The sequence below is a fragment of the Epinephelus fuscoguttatus genome, linkage group LG12 (assembly GCF_011397635.1).
Source record: "Epinephelus fuscoguttatus linkage group LG12, E.fuscoguttatus.final_Chr_v1".
In the NCBI taxonomy this organism is placed as follows: domain Eukaryota; kingdom Metazoa; phylum Chordata; class Actinopteri; order Perciformes; family Serranidae; genus Epinephelus; species Epinephelus fuscoguttatus.
Window position 1 is genome coordinate 42,404,718 of NC_064763.1, and position 17,022 is coordinate 42,421,739.

The 17,022-nt window shown below is 39.3% G+C and overlaps 2 protein-coding genes across 2 annotated transcripts; one reads left to right on the forward strand and one right to left on the reverse strand.

The window, feature by feature from the left end:
- Positions 1-2,320: 2,320 nt before the first annotated feature.
- On the reverse strand, positions 2,321-6,947 carry rnasekb (ribonuclease, RNase K b). Its single transcript, XM_049592431.1, has 3 exons — positions 6,728-6,947; positions 4,660-4,742; positions 2,321-3,119 (listed from the first exon to the last, which is right to left on the reverse strand). Exons 1-3 carry the CDS (start codon positions 6,803-6,805, stop codon positions 2,975-2,977), a joined length of 306 nt encoding a protein of 101 aa, XP_049448388.1. The 5' UTR covers positions 6,806-6,947; the 3' UTR covers positions 2,321-2,974.
- An 85-nt stretch (positions 6,948-7,032) lies between these two features.
- Positions 7,033-14,379, forward strand: LOC125898541 (chromatin complexes subunit BAP18-like). Its single transcript, XM_049592370.1, has 6 exons — positions 7,033-7,381; positions 8,894-8,988; positions 9,218-9,319; positions 10,210-10,439; positions 10,543-10,647; positions 11,067-14,379. The coding sequence occupies exons 1-6, from the start codon at positions 7,361-7,363 to the stop codon at positions 11,129-11,131; spliced, it is 618 nt and encodes a 205-aa protein (XP_049448327.1). The 5' UTR covers positions 7,033-7,360; the 3' UTR covers positions 11,132-14,379.
- The last annotated feature ends 2,643 nt before the right edge of the window (positions 14,380-17,022 follow it).

Here is a 17,022-nt window from a genome sequence, read left to right on the forward strand (position 1 = left end):
CAGGAGCAGCTTTCTCGCGCGAGGCATTTGATCTGGTTTGATTTTCAAATGTTTATTTCGAGCATGCAGAGGAAAACTATTTATTTGTTTTTCTATTCAGTAACAAAACGCGTAGTGAACATAAAAAAGACAAACACAAATTTATATACCCATTCAAAAAGAAGAGAGAGAGAGAGAGAGATTTGATTGAATGTGACTATGACTGTGATGGAGTCAATCACAGCTATACATATTATACATACAGTATAGATTATAACAAATTTATTGTAAATATTGTTTTCCTTTATTGTTATTATTATTTTGAATTCCAAACGCTTGCTTTGGCAATATGTACAGTGTTACCTCATGCCAATAAAGCCATTTGAATTGAATTGAACTGAATTGAGAGAGAGAGAGAGAGAGAGAGAGAGAGAGAGAGAGAGGAGCTGATAGCTGATAAAATGCATCATAAGCCCTGTCAACCCAGTTCTGCTGCATTAGTTCATTCTTTAGTGTATTGAGAGATTCCTCTGTTCTTACTCTTCTAAATTCATTTTTTTGTCTTTTCCTGTAGTTACTATTAAATATTGTAAAATCTGGCAGCTGGTCACTGATGTCACTGATAAGTAAGCAGCTTGTTATTTTATTGTCAGTGATATTAGTTAAGAAACTATCACTCAGAGTGACACTGGGATGTAATTCTGCTGGGGCGAGTCATTTTTGGAAAAAGGCCCATACTATACATTGTACTGATACATTCATCTGTGCTTTTGTGATTGTTAGGATTTAAAAGGTCAATACTGAAATCCCCACATACAAACATATCCTTATTGCCTATAGCTGCAAACATACCCTCCATCCACTCATTGAATGTGTCCTCACTTGAGCCTGTGCTCTCTATATGTACAGCTGACTGTAACATCGTTATTTCTTTCCTTGCATGTTTCAATGGTTAGGCATTCCAGTACATTATCAACCATGGCTGACATATTATCCAAGACCTCGAAGTTTAAAGACGTATCAATGTGTAATGCGTCCCCTCCCCCAGCCTGACTTTGCCTATTTTTATACCTGAGTTCATATCCGTCCATCTCAAAGTCTAAACTTTTTTCAGAATCGATCGAGTCTCTGATATTGCGATCATATGGAAGGGTTGAGAAAATGTTTGCAAACAGTAGAGTTGTATCGTACAGTATCAGAAATGCCTCCGATACTGCCTAAAATGCAGTATCAGGTATCGGCGAGTACAGCCTGTGACCAATCCGATACCACGTAATGCCTCATTACGCATACGCACGCTACAGGCAATAGAGTTTTAGGAGTTGAGACATACAACAGTTCATATCCCATCCATTTTTATTTTACCCGCTGGTATCGGATCGGATACCTAAGGTTCAGGGATCGGAATTGTGATAAGGAAGGAAAAAGTGGTATGGGTACATCTCTAGCAAATGTTATTGAAATTTGTTTATAAACTTCAGCTGTTGAAGTGAATAATTGATCATTTGTCCGTTGATGCCACCTTCTGGTTGAATTCTACCTCCGTGTAGCAGCAGCAGTTAGTGTTTGTGGTGGAAATAAAGTTCTTGTCTGGGTCTATATTTTGTTCCAAATCCAGTATACTATGATCAGCGTATTCAAAGGTTCTCAGCTCCAGATCGTCATGAGCAGTTATTCTCTGCGCTACAGGTACGTGTAGCGAGAGATCTGTCAGTGTGTGTCGACTTCTGGTCCTCTTGTAAATGCTGCTGTGAGAACACAAACCAGCTCTAGGCAATTATACAAGTTTGGACCAACATGAGTCCCTGATTCAGACCAGAGGAGACGACTGTAGGGCTGACAGCAGCCGTAAACTGTTTGAGTTTTATTTTGTGTCGACTTTAACTGAAGTGTGTTTAATGATGATACACTTCAGTGTGAACATTCCCAGGGTGGTTCGATTAAAGCCTTTTTTTTTATCTCTCTAAATACTGAACCAGTTTCAAAAGTGTTCCCATGGGTCACTCTGACACAAAACACAGGACAGAGTCCAGGCTGAAAGCCACTGAAGGTGACCTTTTGACCTTTGAACCTCCGTTTAACAGCTGGAATCTGTGACATTTGGAGCCAGTCCAGAATACAACTAATTTCTACAACCGACCGCAGCCAACCTTCTTAAACTCATCAAACATCTCTGAAGTTCTTCCTGATTCAGCATCAGCTCCTGATCTAAATGGTCTAAAATCTGGAGCTAGTCTGAGTCCTGTCCCCCCGACTACATCTAATTTTCCCTCAAGTTCTTCACTTCCACTGAAACATACGTCAGACCAACCTTCATTACAAGTAAAGAAACATCTCAATATTTTCGTTTTTAAACACACACACTTTATTGCAAAGGATTTTCCACCACAGTCTGTAACATGAAACACTTTGATTCACAGAAGCATCAACAACAAACAGCCAGAACACACTGTAACATTTACACTTCATCTGAGCGTTGATTTACTGTCAGCAGCTCCGCCATGTTTCCCTCAGTCTGCTTCAACACCAAGAAAATATAAAACCTGACTCAGGTTTTGTTGTGAAGGCGTCGCCTCCTGATGCTTTAAATCTTTCAACCTGCTGACAGAAAATCAAACGTTCATTTGTAACAGTTTCCTCGTTGATTCAAATCTCGTTGGGTGATGAGGTAAACGTGACCTGCAGGAGTTTCGATGCCGAAGTGAATCAACGTGTTCAGGAATAAAAATCTGCTCAAAGGAATGATGTCACATCTCATACAACAACAACAACAACAACAACAACAACAAACATCACAGGTTGTAACTGTAAAATAAATAACTCAGGTGACGTCTGACCACCTGACCTCGCCTCAGTGATCTCAACCAACCACGTCGACACAAGTTAATGACTCTCCGTGGCTTCAGCTGCTGATTGGTTGGTTGTAAAAGGAAGTTGTAACAGAAACTTTGCGGACAGACAGCAGCTGGTGTCGGCTCCTCGGGGCTGCAGCTCTTTATGTCACCATGTACTCCTGACGCTTGTTGAGTCGGACCTGGCAGAGCGAGACGGCGCCCACCGCCACGTAGATGGCGGCGGCGATGAAGCAGTTGATGCCGACCTGGTTGTACAGACTGTAGATGTTCTGAGGAGGATTTTTACTGCGGGAAAGAAGAGCAGACGTGTTAAAGACTCACTGATGCTCAAATTCTGAGTCTAAAGCTACGATAACCACCTCAGGGTTGTTCGCCTCCGCGACCCCATCAAGTTTCTGTGACAGTTCACGCACAGAAGATTCATACGAGCACAGTCACAGAGTTATGGCTAAAAACGTGTTTTGTGAGGTCACAGTGACCTTGACCTTCAAACACCAAATTCCAATAATTTCAAATTTGAGTCCAAGTGGATGTTTGTGCCAAAATTGAAGAAATTCCCTCAAGGTGTTTTTAGGATACCACATTCACAAGAATGCGACAGACAGACGATTCGAACACATGATGTCTCCGGTGTGTTAGAAAAGCAAATAGTTGCAGATTAATTTTCTGTTGCCTGATTAATCGACTAAACGTTGCTGCTCTGTTGACCGAACCACGTTTGTTTACAGTAACTACCGTTTTTAGTCACCTAAAAAAAAATCAATTAGTGCTTCTCAAAGCGGTAGACTGAGTACTTCTGAGGCAGAATTTATACTTTGGCGTCGAATCAACGCCGCACTTACGGCGTAAGCTCTGCATCGACGTGGAGCCTCCGCTGTAGCCTGACGTGCACCTCCCCATTACTGTACCTACATGTCACAGTGACGCAGACCTCCTGTCTGTCTCTGTGAGCTGAAACCATTTCCCTCAGTGGAAACAAAGCTTTGATTTACTTTAATTTCACAGATAAGAAACAATAAATTGTGAAGACAATAAAGCCTCCACACACTGTGTGTGATTTATCCTGGCTGAAATATGAGCAGAGGAAATCTCTGCTAGCTGCTAGGCTAATTTATACAATGTAAAATGCCATAGGCTTGTGCTAATAACGTTAGCATGTTGTATTTGTGGGGAAAATGTGTTTAGTGTTTTGTCGTCATACAAACATGTATAAATGCTCTCAACAGCGTAGAGTCTGCCGCACAAGTATAAATCCCTCTAAAGTCGGGTGCTGCAGAGCCTCGGCAAGACTCCTAGCTAGAGTTCGATGAACACACATTAGAACAGGCTAGTGAGTACCCAGACGTGCGTAACTGAAGAGACCCTGCCTTCGATTCCGGCAAAGCAAATGCAAAGAATTGTGGGTACTTCATTCCACTGAGGATACACACATGCAACCTTGAAAATTTTCTGAGGGAAGGACTCTGTCCTCGGTAGAATTGGAAGGATCCCTGACACTGGAACAGTTTTCGGTGGGATTCATTGACGTAGCCTCCTTTAAATCTAACAATCGTTCTCTGAGTCTGAGAAGCACCAAGCATCAGTTTTTTTCACTGCGTTACCTCGCCGTCAGACGGTCCTTTCTGACGGGGGACTGAAGCCGTTATCTCGAACCCCCCTGACTAACAGTAACTGTACTTCGCAGAAAACTGGAGTTTGTGTTCTACCACTGAAACTGTCTGTTAGTGTGTGTAAGGTAAATCAGTGACGACTCGAAACACAGAGGACACTTTAGCTGACAGTATTTTTTTTTAAGGTGTCTACAATACGTTTTGCTGCAACTCACTCGTTACGGATGTCCTCCTCAGTGAACGGGACGTCCTCGATCAGCACGGCCGACTTCGCACTGAAGAAGATTCCCAGCATGGCCTGGAAGAAAACAACAGAACACAGAGGGTCAACACGAGGCCCGGGGACACGACTGAGGACACAGTAAAGGACACAGCTGAGGACACAGAATATCAAAGAGGAAACGCCTCTTGACCTCTTGAACGTTGACTCGTTCTCTGATCAGATCGTCTCTGACCCCCACTCAGCGGCCGCAGCCATCAGTATCCAGTCAGCACAACCCCCAGCTCCGAGGACACCGGACAGCCCCGACTGCCCGTCGGATCAGTCCACTTCCTGTTGTTGCTGTTACACACCAGCCCGCTGTGACACCTGGCGCTGGGAGGTTTGAGCTGACCGAATTCAAGCCGCCAACTGAGGGTTCGTCTGTCGAGCTGCTGCCAGCTCTCCTCCAGAGGAAGCAGTCCACAGCGGCGGGGAGCGAGGCGGAGTGAACCTGAGGCGGCTAACGTTAGCTAGCTAATTTTTATCTCATTTGTCGTCTAGAGAAAGAGGGTTTTTTTCCAGGATTTCTGCCTCGGCCAGCTTTGAAACACCAAACCTGACAGAAGCAGAACGTCTGCTATTCTTCCTGATAAACGACTTAAATCATTGATTAATTTTCTTTTAATCGATTCACTGACATGTCACGTGTTACTACAGACGCTGGTGATTTTTCCCCAGAGTTCAAAGCTCTTCAGCTTCTCTGTGTGAAGAAACTCAAAATAATTTCCAAAAGACGTGAAACAGAAACGCAGCAGTTTGAACCAGCTGATTTTTTTTTTTTTTTTTAACAAGAGATGCATGATGCTATCAGCACGTCATCAGTATCAGCTGATGACAGCTTTAAAACGAACTATCAGAATCAGCCAACAGGCTTTTTCTTATTTTACACAATGAATGAATGAATGTGACAGACACTGAACAGTGTTTCATGTCTCCATCTGCTGGTGGGCCGTCACCATGAGAGTACGTATGTATAATATGATGTTAACTCCACTGTAGAAGAGACTTGATGATGATCACTGAGATTAAGAGGGAAAACGCTGGATATATTGATATCAGTATCAGTTATTGATCAAGGAAGTGGATATCAGCAAAAATCCGTAATTTTAACTATGTGAAAAGCAAACGTGTGAATCAGGAGTCAAACTGGAGTTGACGTGTTTTAAGATGTGAAAAATCAGCCCGATAACTGAAAGAGTGAAACTCAGAGCTGAAATAATGAAAACAATGTCCACAGTGATGTCGGGAGGGAAACAGTCCAGAGACACTGAGTTTATAGGCAGTTTTGAAAAGGTGTGTTTTCACTATCAGCTCTATTTGATTTATAATACTGATGTATTCTCTCTGTGACTGCACAGTGACACATTCTGTTAGTGGAAGTGGAAACAGTGACTTCCTGCTCTGAAACATCACATGAGGGCAAAAATAAGAGTCATATGATTCTTTACACTCCAGTTCCTAATTTATCACACTTTGATTAATCATTTTAATAACGAGGGGACACTGATCCAGAAACATCATCCATCAGCTCTTCACATAATCACGATTTAAAGAGGCTGATCGATCACTGATATCTGACATGAGTCTGGGTTTAAATGACGGTCTAATCCACACAGATACTTTCCATCTAGACAGCAATCATCCATTCATTTGGGCAGAAACCCAGGCTTTAGCCACCTCCATCACGCTAATTACACAGACCCTGATGTTTGGTACAAAATCACTGATCGAACTGGTTCTGTATTGATTATTGGTGCAGTGTTAAAACGCAGCTGTTACTACCTAATGTATATTTAGCTTGGCCTGCTTCGGCTCCGTCTATTTCCTGGAGACGAAATACCGATCGAGGATTAGTCTGCGACAGATGGAGATCATTTACAGATTCTCACAAACTTGAACAAACACGTAAAATTATGAAAATAATGCGCTAAAACATTTGATATTCATTTTTAATAAAGACGCGAACAGATGATCAGTATGAGTCCAGGAAATAGTCCCAGCCGGAGCTCCATATTTCTTACCAGCATGATGACCCCCCAGATGCTGATCACTATCCCGCACGCGGCCATCTTCGGCCCGCAGAACAGAAGCGACGGCATGTCGGTGTTCGATCTTATCGATCAATCACAAACTGGTTTAATTTTATTTTTAATCACTAAACTGAGAAACGATCCATCGAAGGACGACAGAGCTCCGCAGTCAGCTGATCCTCATCACTCGGTTTGACTCGGTGGAACTCGACAACTCTCGTGATCCGTAGCGCAGCGACCAATCAAGTGTCCGGTTCGACACGCCCCGCCTTTTCCTGTAAGACTGACCAATGGCGTTAAACTTCTGAAGTCGCGCAACATTCCCTTTATCCGGTCCACCTTTGTTGTACGATATTTATATTTTTTCTTCTGAACATGTGAAATATATAAATAATTCCGGATCGATCCGCAGAGTCTGATCGGAAGAGTTTTTTTTCTCCAGAGATTCGTTTTTTTACAAATCCATCCGGAGCCTCGATGGAGGCGCGCTAACGATAGCGAGCTAGCTAACGTTAACGTTACAGGAGCTAACTTTAGCTAGCAGCTAGCTGTGTGTTTTTATTTCTATTTAAAAAAAAAAACACGTTCAAAGAAAATACAAGCTAATTTAACGCATTCGCCGAGATGACGTCAGCTTCCGCAAAGGTAAGCTCTCACCTGCTTGTGAGAGATCCACTTATTAAAGCACGGACCAAATCTTAGCTCAGAGGAGGTCACACAGATGAAACCAAGCCCCACTCAGAAATCAGTTAATTTAACGTCTTTGCTCACGAAACAAATATATCGCTCATAAAAAGTTCTTTAACGTTCGTCTCTTAAATAAACACATCTAAAGGTTCATTCGGCATATTGTTAACACACCTAAAACGCCTTGAAAGATAAATCGAAATTTTGCTGTTGCTTGTGCACAGAACTCCACTCAGAAATTAGTTAATTTTACACCTTTGCTCATCGCACAAATACACAGGCTTCATTATATGTGATTTAAATTCTGTCTCCTAAATTAACACAATCCAGTGAAGTATTCGGCATGTCGCTAATGCAGCAAACACGTAGATAAATATCCAATTGTTATGATTGTCTGCATTCAAAACTCCACTCACAATTTAGCTAATTTTATGCCTTCGCTTATTGCACAAATGTAGACCTGGTGAAAGTGGTTTAATTTTTGTCTCCTAAATAGATACAAATCTAACGCTACATTCGGCATATCGTTAATGCCCAAATAAATAAATAAATAAATAGAAAGAAGGGAAGTTAAACAACGCAGCATCACAGGATTCCTTTTATTAAAATTCATCTTTATTGAAAGTCAGACATCAAATAATCCACTTATTGTGGAAAATAAGGAGATCGCGTTTTAAATCATGTAGTAGATAAACCACCATATAAGTGGTTACAGTGACGTATGATCGACACACTTGTCTCATTAATGACATGTTTTAGAGACTTCATTAGAATTAAAGACAAGATAAACTTCACTGATCTGGGTCATTCAGAGGGTTCCTGCTGACATCACAGACAGAACAGTGACACGTGTCCATGTGCACACAGTCTGTTGACCTCCATCATTTAACCTGTAACGTCACACTTCACAGGGGGCGAAGTGTAACCGAGTACATTTACTCCTGTACTCTTTATGAGAGAGATCAAATGATCATCTCAGAGAGGCTGAAGGTTGTTTCAGACAATAAAAGTTTCACAAATCTGAAACTGTGTTTTAAATCATCTTCAGCCTCTCTGGGATGATCCAGTCCAGATCTGACCTGAGTCTGAGGTCAGTGGTTTTGACCTGAACCTGGTCTGATGTGGTCTACATGTGAAGAACGCAGGGAAATCTCCTTTTTTATTTTCACAAACAAAAATAAAGGTTTTCTGAATCTAAAAGCAGGTGTCAGACAGCGTCGTTATCTAACATGTCTAACGAGCCTTCACAACAGTGGGAGGTGCAAAAAGCCAAGGATCAGTCGCTCAGCAGTTGAAGTTACGTTCCCCTTAACTCTCCCCTTAACTCTCCCCTTAACTGCTGAATCAGAAGCTCCCTCCTGTGAGGTGTTCTGCTGACACATTTAGCTCAGTGAGGACTCACAGTGTGGTGTCAGTACTGTCACTGCAGTCCAGGACCTGAGTTGTGAACACGCGTCCTCCTCTCTGCAGGTGGGCGAGATTTTCTCAGCAGCGGGCACCGCCTTCACGAAGCTGGGAGAGTTGACCATGCAGCTGCACCCGGTGTCTGACTCCAGTCCTGCAGGGTGAGACACACTCAGAGACGTGTGTGTGTGTGTGTGTGTGTGTGTGGAGGTGTTGACTGTGACGGAGTGACGAATTGATGAGGTCTAATGTGACAGATGTTTCCTTCAGTGATGACATCATCAGACACGTTAATCAACACGTGAATGAGTTCTGTCTTTTATAAAGCGAGACAGAGACGGACGTCCTCTCTGTGTGTCCAGTATAAACTGAGAGTGTCTTCGTCCTCAGGGCCAAATGGACGGAGACGGAGATCGAGATGCTGCGTCTGGCGGTGCGTCGGTTTGGAGACGACCTCAACAACATCAGCACCGTGATCAAAGAGCGCACTGTGTGAGTGTGAGACCTTCATCGCTTTAAGGCCTTTTTAAAAGGGTTCTGCACAGTTAAGGGATTTTTAATGGTAAAACCTTTTTGATTAATGTATCAACACAGCCTTAAAATCTGAGGGAACAAAAACCCTTCATGTCTGAATCCATTCATCAGGCGCCCGCTGGTTCAGTGGGCAGAGCAGGCGTCCCGTTTACAGAGGCAGTGTCCTCGCTGCAGCGGCGTCAGGTTCAAGGCGTCTCTACCTGAGTCATTTACTCAGTTAGTTCATTCAAAAATCCACCTTTATACAAAGATCAGAGCGACTCAGAGCAAAACTGAAACAACACATACAAAAATAAATAAAATTAAATTCAAAAACAAAAATAATCAACAATTAAATACAATTTTACAAAATTAAAACAATAACACATTAAATATGAATAACTGATAAACTGATCGCTGACATTTAAAAACCATTTCTGTGTATTTTCTTTGTTTTCTTTTGATTAAATTTTGATTAAATACTTTAATATTGATTTGTCATTTTGGTTCTTGTTGTTGTATTTTTTTATTAATGATTACAATTAATAACAAATGTTGTTAATTTATTGATAGTTGAGTTTATTTTATGAGGTTGAACCGATTAATTGTCTCTTATTTTTCTTTTTGGAGACGCTGCCCCTCGAGGTGATTCAGTGTAAATTAAATCAAATTATTTAAATAATTAATGATTATTTGTAATCATCGTGAATTATTTCTGAGAGTGATTTTAACCCTTTGACGCTCGAGTTCCTGGCAGAGGAGAGAAGTTTGTGACTGACTTAACATGAAGCTGCAGCTGGTTAGCTTAGCTTAGCATAAAGACTGTAAACATATGGAAACTGTTAGCGTGTCTCTGTCTTCCTGTGCAGAGCGCAGATAAAGAGCACCGTCAAGAGGAAGTTGTACGAGGACAGCAGAGTCCCCATTTCCTCCGAGTCCCCGAAGAAGACCGTCAAGAAAACAGCCGCCGCCATGACGCCGGCTCCGACACCCGCTGCTCCCGCCATGATCGCCGTGCCGACCTCGCAGGTTGTCGTGGCGACAGGAATGCAGAGTAGCCCCTCTCTGGCCCCGCCCATCAAGAAACAGAAGACGGCAGGTGAGAAAAGACAGGAAGTGACTTTTGTCCAATCAGATAGAGGCATGATGATGACACACTGCTATTTATTCTCCTCCTCTTCCTCCTCTTCCTCCTCATGCAGACGTGACTCTCAGCGCTCTGAACGACTCGGACGTGAACAGTGACCTGGTCGACATCGAAGGACTCGGTGACAGCTCGTCCAACAAGAAACTCAACTTCGACCAAGGTGAGTCACATGACCATGACATCATATTTAGATCAAAGACACATCAAACAAAACAACAAGGAAACAAACAAACATCCAAACAAAACAGCTGAGCCTGACTCACAGAGACAAACATCCACACGGGAAGAGACTCAGACAACAACAACAGCAGATTATAAATCCTGTAGCAGGGACACGTCCACTTTGAACAGCTGGGCCGATACAGATGTTTTTGTTGTTGTTTATTTGTTCTTGTAAAGACTTAACGAGCTGCTAACAGCTAACATGAACGAGCTGCTAACAGCTAACATGAACTGGCGGCTAACAGCTAACATGAACTGGCGGCTAACAGCTAACATGAACTGGCGGCTAACAGCTACAGTGTTCGACTGTCAGGCTGCATCTTTGAAACGTTGACGTCGTCTCTCGTGTTTCCTCAGAGAGCCTGAACCTGGACTCCAGCCTCATCATGAACTCCAGTGACCTCCCCCTCCTGTCCCGCTGACCTCTGACCTCTCAGCTCTCCTGTTACCTGATGCTCACCTGTCCACATCTGCAGCGTTTATCCTTCAGTTTAACAGAAACACAGAGACGTTTGTTAAAAAGTGACCACAGTTCAAAGAGTTGAATCAGACGTTTGTTTTTGTGACAGAATTATGTTTCCATCAGTTTCAGGTTAGAAATCAGACAACGTTGGGTTTTTTTTTATCATGAAGAGTGACGTGGAGGTGACCTCAGAGTGTGAAGTCATGATGGCGTCGGGGGGGAAATGAGTTGATTCATCACTTTGTGCTCTCAGAACTTATTTTACCCTCAAACTAATAATTTAATCTCCCCAGATGTTCAGTGCACGGAGCTCTGGTGCGGTCAGCTGTACAGAGACAGATTTGTGTCAATATTATCAAGTCCGTGTGTTACAGTCTGTGAACATAAAACAATTTCCATAAATACAACAAATTATTTTAGATTCACAAAAATATTTTGCAGATATAAAACGCAGATATCTGTGAATACATTGAATTGATTTACAAATATGTGAAAAACATGTACAACTTTAGAACAGAAAAGCCAGTTTGTTTGTTTTTTATTACAGATGTGCAGAAGTGTCGGGCCAGGAAAAGAAAACAACTTAATAACCATCAAAGTTTCTTGTTATATTGCGTAAAAATGTGAAAAATATCTTGTTATAATGAGAAACTTTCTGTCTCTCTCAGTGACACACGTGGAGTTTTTATTTTATTTTATGAATTTGTTTATTTTTATTACAGAATACTTTTGTGAGTTTAGAAATACTTGTTGTATTTGTGGAAGGTGTTTTGTTTTTACAGAGTCACACACAGACTGTTCACACAAATGATCTTTGACCCAAATCCGAGGAGATGTTCTGAAGATATTTCCTGAATCATCAAAGACTAAAAAAATAATCTCACTGCTGCACGACCTGATGCTTTTTGTTTCATTAACTCGGCCGGTCAGATGCAGCTCTGCTTTTGCTCCAGGAAGCAGTTTTTGTTTAATACGGTTTATTTATTTTAGTTTTATGTAAAATCACAAAGTGTCTCAGTGTGAAAGACAATTACAGAAAAAACAAAAACAATATAAAATGTCTAAAACAAAAACACACTACTGAGATATTCTAAGTTTGATAATATTTTATAAGAACATTTATTAAAGAAAAAATCACTGGAAAAAACAAGAACAAGAAGATCAGTCGCTGCTGACTGACGTCGTCGACAGGAAAAACAACCTGGTTAAAAATGTTTTTTTTATTGATCAGGTACAAATGATTTTTTTCCTCCAGATGTTTAAAAGAATATTTGAAGGATTCTGGAAATATCTTCAGAAGCATTAAAACATCAGCAGGTGTCGTCACATGACCGAAATTTCCAACTTTAAATCAACACCATGAAAAATATCCATATTTAAAACATGAGAGTTCATCAGTGTGACATGTCTACAGTACAGTAACTGTCTCAAAGTATTGTTCTTTCATGGTATGAAGAAATACAGTACTACACAGTTATTATTATTATCATTGTTATTATCATCAGTTCCGTTACCGTAGATCAGTAAATACACACAGTCAGATAAACATCGTCACACACAGCCCTGCAGAATGTTTCTGATACCGCAGAGAGAAAATTAAAATTTAAGAATGTAAAACAGTTGTTGAGGGGAAACACTCCGGGTGAATCTGGTAAAGGTTTTAACTAATAAATGTAACCATGACACTCCCCTCAGCTTTGTACTTACGACAGGACTATTGTTTTTTATACAACATGTGTTCTGAAATATTATGTTTAATTTAGCAAATGAGCAATTATGTAATTAAATACGTGTTGATTTTTATACATTTCTAGAACACAAATCAAAAACATGTTCCAAAGTCTTGTTTCATTTTAGTTTCATATTAGAGTCAAAGGTTTTTATAGAGGGGCCTCTGGATCTCTCTGGACACCTCTCCACAAATCAGAAAACACTCTAACAGCCGTTAAAAAAATCTATTTTCACCATGTTTTTAGGGAATAAAAATTTGTAAAAACCAGGCTGTGAATAATATTTCTGAACAAGTCCTCTGTAAAAACCTTCAGAATACAGACAGGAACCAAACTGGAAAGTTTTGTGGATGTTAGAGCTGCTGAAGTGCAGATTTATGACTTGGAGGAAAAAAAATCTGAGAAAACAAACTTTAAAAATATGAATTGTAAAATTACAAACTGTTTAAGACCAAAGATGAGATGCTAGGGTCAAAAGGTAAAACTATGAGATTTCACCATGAAACTTCACCCGTTGATTATGTACACTTAGATAATTATTTTTTGTGTTTCAAGTTTTTTGACATTGTTTGCTTAAATATGAAGATGAGGTGTAAGCTAAATAAATATGTGCTTTTTGCAGAAATAGTCCAGAGTCTCAAAATTGACTCGTGCATTTTCACCTGGAGTGTTTCACCTTAAAAGACAAATATAACATGACTGTAACACATTGATGATGATGATGATGATGATGATGATGGTGACTTTTCATGGTCAGTGGCAGAGAACAGCAGGATGACTGTAGGAGACATTGACACTAACAGCTCGTACTGCTGTATTTATAGAGTTAGGAAAATGAGATTGAAGCCATTTTAAATATTCAGAATCGGCTGGTATTAGTAAATTAATTATTTTGGCAACAACACTTGGTGCTGTGACTCAAATGTAACGGTGGTGAACATCTGATATCTGTAACCTGGAAGTTCTCTCTAAACTTCTGCAGCAAAACGATCAGTTTCTGAAAAATAAATCCGTCTAACAAAAAGACACTTTAGATATTTCAGCCCCGCATCAAAGTGTACTCAGTGAATTAATTGAAGGATTTAAAATACTGAACTGAGGGAACAAAATAAGTTCACTGAACAAACGAACATGAGACTTTGTCAACAGATTTCCCCCCAGAGGCCAAACAGGAATTTAAATGTCTGAATGATGATGTTCATTTTGAATCTCAGCGTGTTGATCTGTTGTTAAATAACTGTCTGACTTCTGATGTCAGTCTTTTCAAAATGTCCTCAAACAACTGCTTGTGTAGGTTTTATCAAAGAAAAAAGAGGAAACTTTTTTGGGACTATTTTCAGCCGCGGATGAATCCACATTGATGAGAAGAACTGTAGAAAACATGTTCTGATAGTTGTGATCATGACAGTAGCTGCGGCTCTTTGACTTGTAAAAACACCGTTTTGATTATGTTGAGTAAAAAATAAAAAAAAAAAAACCCTCAGTTTGTCTTTTCTTGTTTTTGTTGAATGATGTGTTTTATTTCCTGTTTTGGGGTCGAGGTGTTTTGAAGTCTTTTTAAATCAGCTGCTGCCCTCTAGTGGTAAAAACACACAGCTGCAAAATATCACATAGTTAAACATTTCATCTTAAATGTTATTTGGATGATGCAATTTCTGCAAAAGCTGAAACTGAAAGGATTTCCTGATTAATCAGGAATTCAAAATCTGTTTTAATTATATGAATGTAACACGTTAATTACAATAATTATATTTATATTAATCACATTATTGTCTCAGTTGATTAGTTCCAAAAGTGCAAATTTACATATTCACGTCTTGTTTTGTTCAAAACACAAAGATGTTTAGTTTTCTATCACAAAAATGCTACTACTGTAATATAAAATAAAAAAAGACAAAAATTCATTTAGAATTCTAAAGTGAAATTGTTGCTGATTAGTTTTCTGCTAATCAGCTGAGTTATTAACTGAATTGTTAGTTTCAGCTTCGGGGAAAAACTGATACCGCAGCCTGTTGTCCAGTCATAGTCATAAAATCACAAATCATAAAGGTCCTAAAACATTTTAAGAAAAAAATCTTACTATAGTTGGTAATAAAATGTCATTGACAATAATGAAAAAACGTCGTAGCATAGCATGTCGTCCAAAATCATGAAAAAACGTCATAGCATAGCATGTCGTCCAAAATCGTGAAAAAAGTCGTAGCATAGCATGTCGTCCAAAATCATGAAAAAAAGTCATAGTATAGCATGTCGTCAAAAATCATGAAAAAAAGTCGTAGTATAGCATGTCGTCAAAAATCATGAAAAAAAATAGCAGTATAGCATGTCGTCCAAAATCATGAAAAAACGTCATAGTATAGCATGTCGTCAAAAATCGTGAAAAAAAGTCGTAGCATAGCATGTCGTCCAAAATCATGAAAAAACGTCATAGTATAGCATGTCGTCAAAAATCATGAAAAAAAGTCGTAGTATAGCATGTCGTCAAAAATCATGAAAAAAAATAGCAGTATAGCATGTCGTCCAAAATCATGAAAAAACGTCATAGTATAGCATGTCGTCAAAAATCGTGAAAAAAAGTCGTAGCATAGCATGTCGTCCAAAATCATGAAAAAAGTCATAGTATAGCATGTCGTCCAAAATCATGAAAAAACGTCATAGTATCGTATGTCGTCAAAAATCATGAAAAAAGTCATAGTATGGTATGTCGTCCAAAATCATGAAAAAACGTCATAGTATGGTATGTCGTCCAAAATCATGAAAAAAAAGTAATAGTATACCATGGTGTTAAAAACCACGGAAAATAAAACGTCATAGTAACGTATATTGTCAAAAATCGTTAAAAAACGTTATAGTATAGCACATTGTCAGAATCTATGTATATGTTGTCAAAAACTATGAAAAAATGTCACAGTATAACAAGTCGCCTACAACTATGTGTAGTGGCTATTTTTAGTCTGCACTGTTTTCGTCTTTGTCTTAATTCACTTCTATAAATAACCACTTAGAGACGACAGGAGACGACTTTTATGCGTTGAGTTGGCTTGGCAGCAACGCCAACATCTTAACAGTAGAACAACTGTGTTGCTTCACTGACCTAATTCATTTTCTTCAAACAATACATTTACAGCAAGGCTTCACTTCCTGTTCATTGCATGTGTACGGTAGCTGCACAGGACCAATATAAAGATTCACAGATGTCAAACATACAGAAATTAAGTAACCTTACATGTTTATCAATCTCTTCAACATTACAGTAAAACATATTTCTCTCTGTAATAACAAGTCATACCATTTAACAATAAAATAAACTTATCACTGACAAATGGCGCTTACACTATGAAAAAACGTCATGCTAAAACATGTTGTCAGAAACTGAAAAAACATCATAGTATAGCATGTCGTCAAAAATCTTAAAAAAAAACGTCATAGTACTTCATCAACTTAACATTAATGAAGAAACGTCATAGTTTAGCATCAAATATCAAATATCACCAAGAAAATTCGTAGTCGTAGTATTTCGTCAAAAGTCATGAAAAAATGTCATAGTACAGCATGTCAAAAAAATTCATTAAAAAGTCATAGTAAAGTTTGTCATTGATTTTCATAAATAAAACTCTGTACTCTAAACTCATATTATATTATATTATATTATATTATATTATATTATATTATATTATATTATATGTGCTGGAGCTGGATGCTTTGCTTGGCCTGCTGCCCCTGTGACCCGGCCTCAGGTGAGCAGAAGAAAACAGATGGATGGACATTTCAGAACAAAAGAGAGAGCCAAAATACATTTTCTGATATGATACACATTTCTTTTATTGAGAGTTTTCATATACAATATAATATTTATATATATTTATAGAGTGTAGATGAATTGTTTTCACTAGATCTAAAAAGTCATTCTGCATCATTTTTACAGCCACGAGCTCCTCAGGAGAGAATGAACACTTGAATATAGACTTTTATTTTACAGTTGCATAAAAATACATCATCTCAATCGTCTTATGTAGAGAATTTGTCCAAAAGCAAAAAGAACAGAAAGAACAAACTATTTACATTTTTGAAAATACTTGTGTGAATGTTTTCAACAATGTGCTTTTAGTTCCCTTTATCA